We start from the raw sequence: 14,094 nt of genomic DNA on the forward strand, positions 1-14,094 counted from the left end.
GATTAAACAATGGTACTGAATGTTTTGTATTCCGATGCCAGAATGGTGTGCACAATATTATAGGTTCCTACAAGTTGGTGTCTTATATTTACACACATTCACTTCGGCACCATATTTTATACATTTTGATGGGTGAACCGAATCGGCTCTTCAGCACAATGAGTCATTTTTGTCAATATATTTCAGAGAAGTCAAATTGATTTAACATGAACTGGTTTGTTTGAGAGACAATTTCTTTTTAGATTAAAGCACCAAGTAAATCCCTTGATGTGGCCTATAAGGATTAAAAATAAATGATACAGATATTGGATAGTATATGGAGATTTATAGCCAATAACTGCAACAAGACCAATGTTAGCGGTACAAACATAGAAACATCATGGCAGATAAAGGCCAAATGGCTATCCACCGCATCATAAACCCTTTAATGGGTGACATTTGCATTGCCTAATATAGGCTTCTGAAGCTTTTTCCTCCATTTTTCATATTTATATATAGAGTTCTTGTTTTGCACACTCACAGTAGGATGTCATTCTTCAACCACTGCCCATTGGGGTCAATTCTACAAATGGCACTTTAAGTTAGGTGGCGGAGACCTGCACTTTTGCAGGCAGCTGCCAGATTCTGCGATGTTTGCAGAATCTGGCCCATTATGCCTACAATAATTTTCTCTGGTATCTATCGTCTCTATTGACAATTCAATCTTCCACAAGCTGCTGAGAGAAAATGTCCCTCATTTCTTCACTATCAGCTCCAAGAGAACATAAGCAATGCCTCCGAGGTCCATTGTGCCCAGCAGTCTGCTCAAGCGGCGGCCCAACAGGTCCAGGACCTGTGCAGTAATCCTCTATCTATACCCCTTTTCCAGCAGGAAATTGTCCAATCCTTTCTTAAACCCCAGTACCGTACTCTGCTCTATTACGTCCTTTGGAAGCGCATTCCAGATGTCCACCACATGTTGGGTAAAGAATAACTTCCTAGCATTCGTTTTGAATCTGTCCCCTTTCAACTTTTCCGAATGACCTCTTGTTCTTTTATTTTTTGAAAGTTTGAAGAAACTGTCCTTCTCTACTCTCTCTATGCCCTTCATGATCTTGTAAGTCTCTATCATATCCCCTCCAAGTCTCCTCTTCTCCAGGGAAAAGAGACCCAGTTTCTCCAATCTCTCAGCGTATGAAAGGTTTTCCATCCCTTTTATCAGACGTGTGTCGCTCTCCTCTGAACCCTCTCGAGTAACGCCATATCCTTCTTAAGGTACGGCGACCAATATTGGACGCAGTACTCCAGATACGGACGCACCATCGCCCGATACAACGGCAAGATAGCATAACATGACTGGAACATTCAAATATTTTGTTTTAAAAAATTTTAAATTAATAAAATTCTATTGGATTTTCACATTGTTGCCAATGAGTTCTTAGTCTCTACTGAGCCTGTCAGTTAAAGGACAACCATTGGAAAAGGTTTTTATAAAGTACTTGCTGCAATCTAGTGTGAAACTATGCCACATTTCAGTTCTTCATAAGACCACAAGGTAATAGATACATGGAAAACATTACGCTTTGTTAGTAATTTAACATCTATACCAATTCATAAGTCAATAAATCAAACGATCTGGCTAAACTCCAAGATTCGAACTGGCAAATTTAAAGTCGTTTGGAAGCATTGGATTATTGCAGGTATACAGATTTTAGGTGATGTTATTTCAAATGATAAACTGCTTGATTTTTCACAGTGCAACATAAATATGGCCTTAATAAATCACAATGTTTTAGATGGTTGCAGCTGAAGCAGGCTATTCAGGAAGGGTTCCCTGAATGGAAAAATCTTAATAATCAGTATAGTTTGGAATTCTTGTGCTTTCAGGCGGACTTTCTGGGACACCAGGCCGCACAGTGGTATAAATTGATATCTGGATATATGAATAAAAAACCAAAGACAGGTCTTAGAGACATTTGGAGCATTGAGATTAAGCATCAAATTAATGCATCTCAGTGGCCACGAATTTGGTCTTGGAGGATGAGATGTACAGTGTCCGCATCTATGAAACAAACTTGGTTCTTTTTGTTACATAGAGCATTTTGAACCCCAGTTCGATTACAAAAGTTAGATTCCTCTAAATCTAATAGATGCTGGCACTGTAATCTTGAAGCAGGGACTCTAGATCATTTATTATTCTATTGTCCCTTTATTATGACTTTTTGGAAATCAATTTGGCCCCAAATTAATTGTTTATTGGAGAATCATGTGGCATTATCCTATGATATGATTTTATTCGGTATGGCAATGAGAACAAAGAGCCAAATTTCATCAAAGAATAATAAACTTTTAATGATTATGACAGGAGTCGCCATACAACAGATCACAAGTAATTGGAAAAATTGGAATAGACTTAATTATAATTTCTGGTGGAATTCAATATGTCATATTTACAAAATGGAGAGAACAGTAGCTGTGCAAAAAGGGAATTTTAATAAATTTAATGAGATATGGGTCCATTAACAAAATATTGCAATGAGTACATGCCATTTTACATTATAAATACAATCTAAGGTAGAAGGGATGGGAGGGGGGAATTTGAATTTATTAAATGATTAGATCATTAGGAAAGATTATTGATGTGAAACATTTGATTGAATGTAAGAATGAAAGGGAGGGTGGGATGGGATAAAATTATTATATACTAATATCATAAATGATAGAATTTCAAATGATGTTTTAATTGACAAATGTTTAATATATATGTATTTGTTGTAAGATGAAAAATGAGTAAAGAATTATAAAAAAAGACCACAAGGTAGTAACAGCTTTAAGTCCCAACTAAACAAGCAATTTTAATTAAAGTGCAAAACTACGCCTCTTTCTCATTTCAAAGTTGTCTGAACCAGCAGGCAGTACTTACTCAAGCAGCTTTTGATAGCGTAGCTTGTCTTCTTCTCTGATGCAGGGGTCTGTACAACACATATCAATATTTCTTTATGCCATTTTGCCAGACTAACATTGAGAATCTTGTTATCATCTAGTAACTGGTACGTATCAGCTGACGATACCAACTCTTCGTCATTGTATTTCCAGCTATATTTTACAGCTGCATTGCTGGACTCATGACAGATCAGGATGAGAAAGCCATTTGTTTTATTGCAGGTCACTGAAGGTTCATGCAGAGGTACTAAAAGAGAAAAAGTGACCACGTTACTATGTGAACCATCATAACAACTGCATGTCATTAGGCTGGGTTAGACAGAGAAATCAAAAATAGTACTCTACTCAAAGTTATATTTTTGTTTTTTCCATGGAAAGGGTTGTGGTGGCTAAAACAGTAACACAATTTAAGTAGACATGAGATATGCACAGAGGACCCTTAGCTGAAGTGAAAAGATAAAAGGGTTATTCACCTGTAACAGGTATTTGCTGAAGACAGTAGGATGTATATCTTGCATGTGGGTGAGGTCATCCAGCGGAGCTCGGCATGAATGCTATCCAGCATTCTATTTCTAGAAGATTTTGATAGCCCTGTCCACACATGTGCAAATACCTTCCTGCCAGCCTCGTTCTCAGAGGCCCAGCAGCTGACTTCAAAAAGCTTAGGTTATTCAGCTAAGGGAGGTGGGAGGGTATGTGATAATATGTTACTTACTGTCCTCAGAGAACATCTGCTAGAAGGTGAGTAACTTCACTTTCTCTTAAGACAAGGAGGACATTATGTTCTCTAGTCACTAGATACCAGGCTCATCGAAAACAAACAATGGCCAGTAGGGACTTGCAACAGGCAAGGCCAACTTGCAACCAATTAAATTAAAACATATACAAGGGGGTGCTGAAAACTTCTCAGCCCAACCAACTTCCTAAATTCTGAGCATTAATTTGCCACTGTAACTGAAAAGAATGTATCTTATTTCGTTAAGTGTCAATTTGCAGAACAAAATTCTACATTTTTTAAATTTTTCAGATCACTGATTGAACTATATCCATGTCATTCTCTTCTTAGTTAGACTAAGAACATTTCAGCACCCCCTCGTATAGCACAGTTATTTACTATAACAGGTGTTATCCGGGGACAGCAGGCAGATATTCTCACATATGGATGATATCATCAACATGACCCGGTATGGACAGTGCAAAAGTGTACTGTCACTTTAAGCATTTGAAGCTTCAAGACTGCCTGCACCACGCATCTGTGACTGCCTTCCCACCTGACTTTGGCTCACGGTTCCTGTTTCATAAGCCAGCTAAGAAGACAGGTGGGAGGGATGTGAGAATATCTGCCTGCTGTCCCTGGATTAACACCTGTTACAGTAAGTAACTGTACTTTATTCTTAGACAAGCAGGCAGCATATTCTCACATTTTGGACTCCCTAGCTAAATGAAGCGGAATGGAGGGAGCATTGGCAATTAAGAGGAAAATAAATTCTGTAGTACTGCTTGGCCGAATTTACCATCTTGTCTAGAAAAAATTTCCATACAGTAGTGAGATATAAATGTGTGAACTGAGGACCAAGTAGTTTGCTTTGCAAATACAGTCAAACCTCGGTTTACGAGTGCACCGGTTTGCGAGTGTTTTGCAAGACGAGCAAAACATTCACAAAATCTGCGCCTGGGAAACCGAGTTTGACTCGATTTACGAGTGCCATCCCCCGCTCGCGTCCCGTCCCCCCACAATCCTACATTTCCCCCGAGCACCGAAACGAAATCCCTTACCCCGATTGGGCACCGGAACCAGCACCAACGCATAGGACATGCCGGTGCCAGTGCCTGAAGATCCTCCCTCTTCTAGGCTGGGCGGTGCATCGGAAATCCTCCCTGTTGCCTGTGCTGGGCTGGACTGGGCTTTGAGCATTTGCGCATGCTCAAAGCCTCCTGGTCTCGCTCTCTCCGAGATTCTCTGATTCAGAATCTCTGAGAGAGCGAGACCAGAAGGCCTTGAGCATGCGCAAATGCTCGTAAACCGAGGTTTGACTGTATTTGCAAAGCAAGCTACTTGGTCCTCAGTTCACACATTTATATCTCACTACTGTATGGAAATTTTTTGGTGCTGGTGCCGGTGCCCAATTGGGGTAAGAAATTTTGTTTCGGTGCTCGGGGGGGGGGATGTAGAATTGCAGGGTAGGGGGCGACGAGAGCAGGGGGGGGAGAATGCCGGTTCATAGAGGGGGATGCCGGATCGCGGGAGGGGGGTATGGAGCAGCATCGGTGGCCTCAAGGTGGGGGGAATGGAGCAGCACCGATAGCCTCAGGGGGGGGAGGAGGTAGAACGGATCAAAACGAGTTTCCCTTACTTCCTATGGGGAAACTCGCTTTGATATACGAGCAATTTGGTTTATGAGCATACTTCTGGAACGAATTATGCTCGGAAACCAAGGTTCCACTGTATCATCAATGGGAGTGGAATGTAAAAAGACCACTGATGCTGCCATTGTTCAGACTTTGTGTGCTGTAATGCATCCCTCGAGCAGGAGCCCAGCCTGAGCACAGCAGAAGGAAATGCAGGCTGCTAACCATGTGGAAATAGTTCATTTGGTTACAGGCAGGCCCAATGTGTTAGGATTAAAAGAGATAAACAGTTGAGGTGAAGACCTGTGTGGTTTAGACCTTTGCAAATAGTAAGCCAAGGCACGCTTACATAGAAATATGACGGCAGATAAAAGCCAAATGGTCCATCCAGTCTGCCCATCTGCAGTAACCATTATCTCTTCCTCTCTCTAAGACAGGGGTGTCAAACTCAGTCACATGTTCAGGGGCCGAAATCCAAAACACAGGCCAGACCCTGCCCCCATAATAGTACGAATTGTAACACAATTTTTTCCATTCATTTATCATGTATATACACATAATATAATCTTATTAACAACACATGATGGTTAACTTCAAAATTAAATCACAAAGCACACTGTATGCTTCTCAACATTCATTCCTACCAGAATACAGATTACTCCTATGCAAATACAGGACCAAAAAACTAAAAGTACTAATATATACAAAGGAAACCCTAAGATTCAAGATTCTGCATGCAGTACAACCGCAGAGAAAAAGAAGCATAAGAACATAAGAATTGCCACTACTGGGTCAGACCAGTGGTCCATCGTTCCCAGCAGTCCGCTCAAGCAGCGGCCTTCTGGTCAAAGACCAGCACCCTGAGACTAGCCCTACCTGAGTACGTTCCGGTTCAGCAGGAACTTGTCTAACTTTGTCTTGAATCCCTGGAGGGTGTTTTCCCCTATGACAAACTCCGGAAGAACGTTCCAGTTTTCTACCACTCTCTGGGTGAAGAAGAACTTCCGTACGTTCATAAGGAATCTATCCCCTTTCAATTTTAGAGAGTGCCCTCTCGTTCTCCCTACCTTGGAGAAGGTGAACAACCTGTCCTTATCTACCAAGTCTATTCCCTTCAGTACCTTGAATGTTTCGATCATATCCCCTCTCAGTCTCCTCTGTTCGAGGGAGAAGAGGCCCAGTTTCTCTAATCTTTCGCTGTACAGCAACTCCTCCAGCCCCTTAACCATTTTAGTCGCTCTTCTCTGGACCCTTTCGAGAGTACCATGTCCTTCTGCATGTACGGCGACCAGTGCTGGACGCAGTACTCCAGGTGAGGGCACACCATGGCCTAGTACAGCGGCATGATAACCTTCTCGGATCTGTTCGTGATTCCCTTCTTGATCATTCCTAGCATTCTGTTCGTCCTTTTTGCCGCTGCTGCACATTGCATGGACGGCTTCATCGACTTGTTAATCAGAACTCCCAAGTCTCTTTCCTGGGAGGTCTCTCCAAGTACCGCCCCGGACATCCTGTATTCGTGCATGAGATTTTTGTTACCTACATGTATCACTTTACACTTATCCACGTTGAACCTCATCTGCCATGTTGATGCCCATTCCTTGAGCCTGATTATGTCACGTTACAGATCTTCGCAATCCCCCTGTGTCTTCACTACTCTGAATAACTTCGGATCGTCTGCAAATTTAATCACCTCACTCGTCGTACCAATGTCATTTATAAAGATGTTGAAGAGCACGGGTCCAAGCACTGAGCCCTGCGGCACCCCATTGGTGATGCTCTTCCAGTCCGACTATTGTCCATTTACACCCAATCTCTGTTTCCTATGCTCCAGCCAGTTTTTAATCCACGTGAGTATTTCACCCTTGATTCCATGGCTCGTAATTTTCCGAAGTAGTCGTTCATGCGAAACCTTATCATACTCCTTCTGAAAATTCAGATATACAATGTCAATAGGGTTGCCCTTGTCTATCTGCCTGTTTACTCCCTCATAGAAGTGCAGCAAGTTTGTCAAACAAGATCTGCCTTTGCTGAAATCGCACTGGCTGGTCCTCATCAGACCGTGCCCGCCAAGGTGATCAATGATGTGGTCCTTTATCAGCGCCTCTACCATCTTTCCCAGTACCGAGGTCAGACTCACTGGTCTGTAGTTTCCCGGGTCTCCCACCGAACCTTTTTTGAAAATCGGCATAACATTCGCCACCTTCCTGTCCTCCGGAATCTTTCCCGATTTGATCAACAGATTGGCTATTAGCTGAAGCAGTTCAGCTATAGTCCCTTTCAGTTCCTTGATGACCCTCGGATGGATACCATCCGGTCCCGAGGATTTATCGCTCTTAAGCCTATCAAAGTGCCTGCATACCTCTTCTAGATTGACTGTTAACCATGTCAGTTTCCCGTTTTCGCTTCTAGCATAGAGCCTGATGGGTTCCAATATGCTGTGTATATTCTCTTCGGTAAATACAGACGCAAAAAATGTGTTCAGTCTGTCAGCGACTGCTTTGTCCTCCTTTAGCGCTCCCTTTATTCCTTGGTCATCCAACAGTCCCACCGCTTCCTTCATGGGTCATTTCCCCTTAATATATCAAAAGAACGGCTTGAAGTTTTTTGCCTCCTTGGCTATATTTTCCTCGTAGTCTCTTTTGGCCCCTTTTACCGCCTTATGGCACCTGCATTGATGTTATTTATGCTTATTCCAGTTTTCATCAGTTTTTTATCTTTTCCATTCCTTAAACGAAGTTTTTTGTCTCTGATCGCTTCCTTTACCTCTACAGTGAGCTACGCCAGTTCTTTGTTCTTTTTCTTCTTTGATCCCTTGTTGAAATGCGGCATATAGATTTTGTGCCTCAGTGACCGTATCCTTAAAAAGGGACCAAGCTTGCTCTAACATTTTTAAAATGTTCATCCTCTTCTTAATTTTCTTCCCCACCATGCATCTCATCCCTTCGTAATACCCTTTTCGGAAGTTCAGTGCTGTGGCCGTCGTTCTAGACCAATATTTCGCCCCTGCGTCCAAGTTGAAGTAGATTATATTGTGATCACTGTTTCCCAGATTCCCTTCTACTTCTACACCTTGCGTCTGCCAGTCCTCACAGTCCATTTAGAATTAAATCCAGAATTGAGTTACCTCTTGTATTTTCCTTCACAAGTTGTTCCAGGAAGCAATCGCCTACAACATCCAGGAACTTGGTCTCTTCCTGAACAGTGAAAAATATAGACAGCAGGTGTAAATTCTCATTATTCCCCCTATCTTTGTTGTTTCCCTCCCTCCATGCTGTGCCTCAACTAGGTGCCTCCCTCTGGCGGGTGTCTTACATTCTGGCTGGCTCCCGCCTATCCATTTTATGCGGCCTGCTGTGCGATGCGGTATTTTTATTGCCGCCCCCGAGTGTTATCTTCTGGCTGGCTCCCTCCTCCTCACTGTCGCAGTGTGCACAGAGCAGCGGGTAGTGGCTGCAGCTCCTCGCACGTCTCGTGCCTCATCTGGAAGCATTCTCTCTGACACTGCCACCCGCGGCTTTGTGCACACTGCGGCAGTGAGGAGGAGGGAGCCGGCCAGAAGTTAACACCAGGGGGCGGCAATGAAAACGCTGCATCACACGACAGACCACATAAAACAGTCAGGTGGGCCAGAATCGTCCTCATGGACCTTGAGTTTGACACCTGTGCTCTAAGGGATCTCACATGCCTAACCCAGGCTTTCATGAATTCAGACACAGTCTCTGTCTCCACCACATCTACCGGGATAATGTTCCACGCATCTATCACCCTTTCTGTAAAAAAAGTATTTCCTTAGATTACTCTGGAGCGTATCACCTCTTAACTTCATCCTATGCTCTTTCATTCCAGAGCTTCCTTTCAAATCAGAGACTCAATTCATGCACATTTACATTACATAGGTATTTAAACGTCTCTATCATATCTCCCTTCTCCCGCCTTTCCTCCAAAGTATACAGGTTGAGATCTTTATGTCTGTCCCCACACGCCTTATGACGAAGACCATGCACCATTTTAGTAGCCTTCTGCTGGAGCGACTCCATCCTTTTTATATCTTTTTAAAGGCACAGCCTCCAGTATTATACACAATACTCTAAATGAGGTCTCACCAAAGTCATTCACAGGGGCATCAATACCTCCTTTTTCCTAGTGGCCATACCTCTCCCTATGTCCAATGTATGAAGAGACATTTCTCCAGGATGAGAATGAGGCTTTAGAAAGAAAACTGGTAGTACAATGGATTGATTCAACCATCAGGTGGAGATAGAGAGCACTTGATTTATCCTCGGGTATATGCACATCCTCCTGGCCAACCAGTATAGGTCTTCTAAAAGCAGCTGAATTGAAACAGAAAGTAAAGCACATAAAAGACATGAGACATATGAAACATAAGACACATAAGCAACTTCATTCACTCACATGTGCTACCTGCAACATTGATGCTTCAAAATCGAGAATGCAATTTCAGCCGAAAGCATGCTGAAACCACGCCTGAGAGTGACAAAACCCCGCAACAGGGTGGGGCTCTGGATTCATCTGCTATGACTAAAGGAAAGAAAATTATCAGGTAAGGACATAATTTTACCTTTCTTGTCATCAATAGCAGATGAATCCAAAGCAATCCAAATGTAGAGAGGGAAATAAACAAGGGAGCGGGAAATTCCTTGCCCCCAAATCCTGCCCTGCAGCACGTGTCCAAGGAGATACTACATTCCAGAGAGTATGTCACCCACAATCATATGCTAACCTCCCTAGCATATGGGAGCAGGAGCCACCCTTGCCTCGCGGAAACCACAGCTACATCGCCCCTCCACGAATGGAATGAGTGCAAAGCAGCCTCCTATCATGACCGCCAGGCCCCAAATAACTTCCTGTGTAATGTAACCATCATGCCTGGCAATGGTCCTTAGCTGATGTCAAAACCCATGAGCATCACCACAGACCAGACCTTCTTTCCCTCACAATGGTCTAGGGCATCAATCCTGGAAAAGAGACAAGGGAAGACTCCTCCTCTAACTGAAGCCCTCTGAAGCACAAATCCATAGGGTTCCCACAGCAGGCAAATTGTTGACCAAAGTCAAGAAGAATGCCAGAGGAGAGGCAAGACGCCAAAACTGTACCTGGGCCCTGAAGTGACAAGTGCCTTTCCCAGAGTCCCCAAATAGATACAGCAATAACCTCAGACACACTGAGACAACTGATCCAACTTTTATCCCACTCCTTCACATGAATGACCCAGAAGGAGTGGAAAGAAAAAACTCTGAGCCAGAGAGAAAGAGCTGCAACCAGCCCGCAACTAGCCTAGCCCCAGCTAACTGTCAGCCAGCCGGGATTAAAGAAGGTACACCAGGCCACCAGCAAAATAGCGGCCTGGCCAAGGTCAACCTCCTGGGGCCTGCTGAATAGTGAGGGCAAAGGCATCACTGCTGGAGGTGGCGTCTCTCCTCCGAGAGGAGAAAGACTGACAGCGGTGGTGCTGGTAACTCCAGTGACGCCCCCCCTTTCGCAGCGAGAGGGGAGGGCCTTGGCTGACAGCCCTCAGGGCCTCCTACCACCCGCTGCTGGCCCCCCTAGCTGCAAGCCAGTGGCCCCGCTGAAGCAGCCTCGGCCGCCCTATGCGGCGCAGGAGTAACCAACTCCTCCCATTGGCGCCTCTCTGAAGAGAATGGGACCTCTGTAGCCCCGGGCCCAAGGAATGAGTGAGCTTATGGGACTTAGGTATCCATGTTCTTCAGGGGGGGAGGGGGAAAATGGACCTGGAAGCCCAGGTGCTTCTCCCCCCAAAAATGGCACTATATAGCCCCCATCCCGCAGCTCAACTGAGGCCTCAAACCATAGGCCCACTTCTCCACTGAGGCCTCAAGCCGCAAGAACATTTCTCAACTGGGGCCACAAGCCCAGGAACATGCCCAGGCCCATTTCTCAACTGAGGCCTAAGCCACAGGAACATGCGGGGGCATATTTCTCTACAGAGGCCTAAACCACAGGAACATTTCTCCACGGAGACCTAAGCAACAGGATCATTTCACTTCTGAGACCTAAGCCACAGGATCATTTCACCTCTGAGACCTAAGCCACAGGATCATTTCACCTCCGAGACCTAAGCCACAGGAACATTTCTCTCTCTACTGAGGTCTAAGCCACAGGAACATGCACAGGAATATTTATTTATCTCTCTACTGAGGTCTAAGCCACAGGAACATGCACAGGAATATTTCTCTCTACTGAGGCCTAAGCCACCGGAACATGCACAGGAACATTTCTCTCTCTCTCTCTACTGAGGCCTAAGCCACAGGAACATTTCTCTCTCTACCTTGGCCTAAGCCACAGGAACATTTCTCTCTCTACCTTGGCCTAAGCCACAGGAACATTTCTCCATGGAGGCATAAGCCACAGGAACATGCACAGGACCAGAACGATAGCAGCCATTTTTCAGATCCAGGAAACTGGTGCTAGTAGCTGCAGCTAAGCCTGGCTCGAAATCCACTGCAGAATCCAGGAGCTGTGGAAAACCCATCCATCAACCTGCTGGAGATAGAGCATACTGGTTGGCCAGGAGGCTGTGCATCCAATATATACCCGAGGATAAATCAAGTGCTCTCTATCTCCACCTGCTGGTTGATGGATGTAATCCAACTAGTCTCTGGATTCATCTGCTGTTGATGACAAGGAAATGAAAAGGCCTATGAATAGCAGAAATGGGTTACACTTTATTTTGCATGAATAAGTGATTTTGCATGAATAAGTGAATTGGTGAATACAGAATAAGTTGAAAACAAGAAAGCACTGTAATCACTACTGACTGTATTTTACTGAAAATTTATAAAATGAAGGACTCCTGGTATAGTGATTTACATATCTAAAGGATTAGAAATATCTTACATCAGACTGTCTATGAGATTTCAAATTTTGACGAAAGAATTTAAAAAATTTTAAATTTACCAGTAGCTAGAATGTGATTTAGTATTTCATTACTTCAGTCACTTCCCTGAATCTCCTTTTGATTTAGAAAAAGAGATTGAGCCAAGCAGTTTAAGACAGCAAGGCTGTGGTTGATCTTACTGCTTCAATCCCGGGCTCCTCCTGTAAAAATATGATACAGAAAGGGACTGGATGATGATCTCATAAGCTTTTAACAGCAAATGAATGAATGAGAGCATTGACCTAGGATATTCAGAATTTTGGGAGAGAATGAAATGTACTTTTACAACTATTTCCATTTCTTTCAAGTCCACTGTGGGTAAAGCATAGACAAGACCTTGGCATTTTGGACTGAGATGAGAAAGCTAATCATGAAACGACAATTGTGAAATCTTGTCACAATTTGTAGAGGGATTATAGTCAGCTATTTTAATCTCCTATACTTGGTGTGCAAAAATATAACTAGGAACAAGACTTCTCAATATATGAATCAAATATTAAGGCTTGAATATAAATATAGAAAATATAATGCAATTTTTCACATACACTCAGATTTGTGGAATCCGACCAAGAGCCGTAGCTCCTATAGTCGAACCCACCGTCCCATCACTGTGTATGACTTTAATGTGAAAGATAGTAAGTGAGGCTACATGCTCTACTGATTAATAACTTCATTCTCAATGGCAATAAGAGGAGAAAACAACCCCTCCACTTAGCTTTAAGGTAAATTAGCAGGTCCCAGATAGTAAGTGAGGCTACATGCTCTACTGATTAATAACTTCGTTCTCAATGGCAATAAGAGGAGAAAACAACCCCTCCACTTAGCTTTAAGGTGAATTAGCAGGTCCCAGATAGTAAGTGAGGCTACATGCTCTACTGATTAATAACTTCGTTCTCAATGGCAATAAGAGGAGAAAACAACCCCTCCACTTAGCTTTAAGGTGAATTAGCAGGTCCCAGATAGTAAGTGAGGCTACATGCTCTACTGATTAATAACTTCGTTCTCAATGGCAATAAGAGGAGAAAACAACCTCTCCACTTAGGAGGGGACTATAGGAGCTACGGCTCTTGGTCGGATTACACAAATCTGAGTGTATGTGAAAAATTGCATTATATTTTCTACATTTATATTCAAGCCTTAATATTTGATTCATATATTGAGAAGTCTTGTTCCTAGTTATATTTTTGTCATTGACTTTGACCTCTCACTTCTGTATATTTTTGAGAGCATTTTCCTCACTCCTTATAATTTTTGACTTAGCCTATTAGGTGCACCAGAAAGTGAGATACAAGTCTTAGAAATACCCCTTTTACCCTTGATTGATTGCTCACACAAAGAATTTCATACTTACGAAACACTTTCAACTGAAATTGCTCACTGTGATACTCGTTGCCGATGAGAATTTCTGCAGTATAATCTCCTGAATCTTCTTCCATAAGGTTTGAGATGGTCAGTTTGCCAGAAGTTTCATCGAGGTTAAATCTCCCAATATAGGCAGGATAAATTTTGGGGGGTGTTCCAGAATCCCATTCAGCAACTTTGTTGCTCCCTTTCTTCCACACAATTTCATTTTGCAAAGGCTGAAGAGGTGTTAGCACAATGCTACTACCTTTCTCACCATTTACTTGTTTTTGTCCTAGGGAGAGAAAATCCACACAAATTATTAGCAGTTATTCAGTCCATGAGATCTGATTGAGAATTAACCACCTCCTAATTTGTCTTCTTCAGTGAAGAAGCTTCCTAATGTACAGTACAGTATATAGAGAAAAGTCTGCAACAGCAGCAAAGACTAACATTTACTTTGCTATCACAGTCTGATTCTATTTGTTATTTCAAGATGTATGACACCTTCTATATTGCACAAAAGTAGGAGAGAGATATGAGGACTTCTTATACCGCTCAAT

The 14,094-nt window shown here is 43.1% G+C and overlaps 1 protein-coding gene across 2 annotated transcripts in view; it reads right to left on the reverse strand.

Moving 5' to 3' along the window:
• LOC117358842 (SLAM family member 9-like) overlaps window positions 1-14,094 on the reverse strand; it is a 187,939-nt gene that overhangs the window by 127,453 nt on the left and 46,392 nt on the right. For both annotated transcript variants that reach the window (XR_004539105.1, XM_033940603.1), the window contains exons 2-3: window positions 13,542-13,826; window positions 2,903-3,169 (exon numbers count right to left, since the gene is read on the reverse strand). Coding sequence is in view for 1 of the 2 variants with exons in the window: in XM_033940603.1 (XP_033796494.1) it covers window positions 2,903-3,169; window positions 13,542-13,826 (552 nt within the window). In the remaining variant the exon portion in view is untranslated. The remainder of the gene's footprint in view (window positions 1-2,902; window positions 3,170-13,541; window positions 13,827-14,094) is intronic.

The sequence above is a fragment of the Geotrypetes seraphini genome, chromosome 4 (genome assembly GCF_902459505.1).
Source record: "Geotrypetes seraphini chromosome 4, aGeoSer1.1, whole genome shotgun sequence".
Lineage (NCBI taxonomy): Eukaryota > Metazoa > Chordata > Amphibia > Gymnophiona > Dermophiidae > Geotrypetes > Geotrypetes seraphini.